Below are 2,500 nucleotides of genomic sequence, written 5' to 3'. Positions count from 1 at the left end.
CTGAATTACCAAGCACTGGCTTCTCGCGCACGGGAAGTGTACACCGTCGGCTTTGGGGAGGAAGCAAAGGTCCCGCTGCCAGAATTCTGATTGCATAACAACATGTGCATTATTCATCAACAACAAAAGACTCTCAAGAGCACAATCCTCATCTTAGACGAGAGTTATCCATTACACCTAAAACAACACTGACTAGACTCGATTAAACACAAAGCTCAGTATTAACACAGATTCCATAGTACTCGTCATAGTACTTAGTACTCACTACTAAGGCCTCATGAAAGGATTATCATACAATTTCTGCGACAAATAACGGACATTGTGATGGAGATGTGTGCGCTATGGGGCGGGGTGGGGGGGTCGCTGACAATGGGTGGGGGGTGGGGGTCGCCTCTTCCTGGCTGGTGGGGGACAGCCGATGGGGGTGAGCCCGTGGGGGTGGGGGTGGGGGTGAGGGGGGAGTAACATGTGACCCCCCCACACCCACACGCACACACTTCCACAACTACTTCTAGAACTCTCCCTAAAGTAGAGACACCACTTTCAAAAGTGAACTACTTACAGTGAACGTAATAACAAAATAAGTAATTTTCCTTGAACCTCATAGGGGAGTTCACCACTGTACACAGAGTTTTGACTAACGGCAATGCATTCGTTTGATTCAAGGAAATAAAAATGTACTCTTTGAACCACATGTCCAGTGTACTTCTAGTTCACCAAGCTAACACGTGTTTGTAGTTTCATAGAATTCAATAAGTCTAAATTCATATAATTTTCCTAGTATATCTATGTTAACAACAAGTTTGCGGAATGTACATAAAACCAGCGGTTCTATATACAGTGGCGCTTACGATAATCATGTTAATATCCCATATTCATTTTTTTTTAAGACAATTCTACCCCTCAGAAATAAAACACGAAATAACAAATAAATAAATACATCACGTAAATTTTTCAAGAAAACAAGGATTTACAACAACACATCCTATTTGAACGACCATGAGTGAGGCCCAAAATCAAGAGCCAATGTGGAAGATTTCGGCCCCGTATCAGACGGAAGAGCACAAGCCTCACACATGGCAGCCCAAACCACTGTCGTGTTTATCTATTTTCTTTCCTGCTAACACCAAGATTTTTTATTTTGTATATTCTCTCTATATCTTTTGACATCAAATGTGGTTTTCTGAATTGCCAATGTAACAAAGCTTCCTTCTAACAGCCTTTCGTGGTCGAATACACGTTTATAAAAAAATACTTAGTATGACCCACATTTGATCGCTTTTCCCGAACAAATAAAAAAATCCTATCTACTACAAGAGCTGAGTGGCTGTCGAAGCTCAACTGGCAGAAGCTCCACCAGAGAGCTCCTCCTCGTACTGCTTCCTGAAGCAGTCGCCGACGGGGAAGAAGTCCCAACACCTCTCTTGGTACATGTTCCAGACGTACGTCTCCTGACCCGTGTACTCCGTCTCGTCTTTGTTGATCAAATGCATCAAGAAGAACCTGGGGAGAGGCAACATAAGGTCCGTCAATAGCCATCCCCTTTCCCGAAGAATATCGTCAATGAAAATAAGATTAGGAAACACACTCAAATCTTTCTGTCGTTTACAGCTGTAAATCCCTCTAGAAAATTTTATATACTTTTTATAGCTAAAAAACTCATATAGAAAACTCTCTGTCGTTCATAGCTGAAAAAATTCCTTTAGAAAATCCTCTATCCTTTCTATAGCCACAAAAAAACAAAGCTCAAAATACCACTTAAAAAAAATCGAGATAAAGCCACCGAATCGGCAACTCACAACATCGCAAACCGCTCTAACGAAACTTCGAGAAGGAAAGACTCACATGTAATTGGCTAAGTTGTGCTCCTTCTGCGTGTGCATATCGAAGCCATGCGGAACGGCGTCGAAGTAATCGTTGCCGATGCCGCAGATGAAGCAGTTGCTCTCCAGGTTCTCCTTCACCGACTCCAGCTGGTCTCTCAGCTCACCGAAGGCGTCGATGATCAAACCTGCGGGGCGACGATTCGGGATTAGGGACTTGTGTCTGGGCTCCTTATGTGGGATTGGAAGTTTGGATAATATTTCGGGGAATGAAATGGAATATTATTAACGATTGTGTATGAGTTGTTGTTGTTGTTGTTGTTGTTGTTGTTGTTGTGTGTGTGTGTGTGTGTGTGTGAGTGAGTGAGTGAGTGAGTGAGTGAGTGAGTGAGTGAGTGAGTGAGTGAGTGAGTGAGTAAATGAGTAAGTGAGTGAGTGAGTGAGTGAGTGCGTCTGTATGTATGTATGTATGTATGTATGTATGTATGTATGAATGTATGTATGTATGTATGTATGTATGTATGTATGTATGTATGTATGTATGTATTTTGTATGTATGTAGTATGTATGTATGTATTTTGTATGTATTTTGTATGTATTATGTATTTATATATGTATATATGTAAATATGTATGTATGTATGCAAACATGCATGTAAGTACGAAAGTGTATATCCT

General features: G+C 41.3%; 1 protein-coding gene across 1 annotated transcript in view; it reads right to left on the bottom strand.

The window, feature by feature from the left end:
- The window catches only part of RyR (Ryanodine receptor), a 177,923-nt gene that overhangs the window by 752 nt on the left and 174,671 nt on the right, over positions 1-2,500 (bottom strand). Inside the window, exons 87-88 of the mRNA XM_086555430.1 lie at positions 1,846-2,011; positions 1-1,503 (exon numbers count right to left, since the gene is read on the bottom strand). The exon at positions 1-1,503 is cut by the window's left edge and continues 752 nt beyond it. Coding sequence (XP_086411556.1) covers positions 1,338-1,503; positions 1,846-2,011 — 332 coding nt within the window. The 3' untranslated portion in view covers positions 1-1,337. The remainder of the gene's footprint in view (positions 1,504-1,845; positions 2,012-2,500) is intronic.

This window comes from Penaeus japonicus, unplaced genomic scaffold (assembly GCF_977035675.1).
Source record: "Penaeus japonicus unplaced genomic scaffold, GWHDUDI00000001_assembly GWHDUDI00000031, whole genome shotgun sequence".
Classification (NCBI taxonomy): Eukaryota; Metazoa; Arthropoda; class Malacostraca; order Decapoda; family Penaeidae; genus Penaeus; species Penaeus japonicus.
This window is presented reverse-complemented; position numbering and strand designations above follow the sequence as displayed.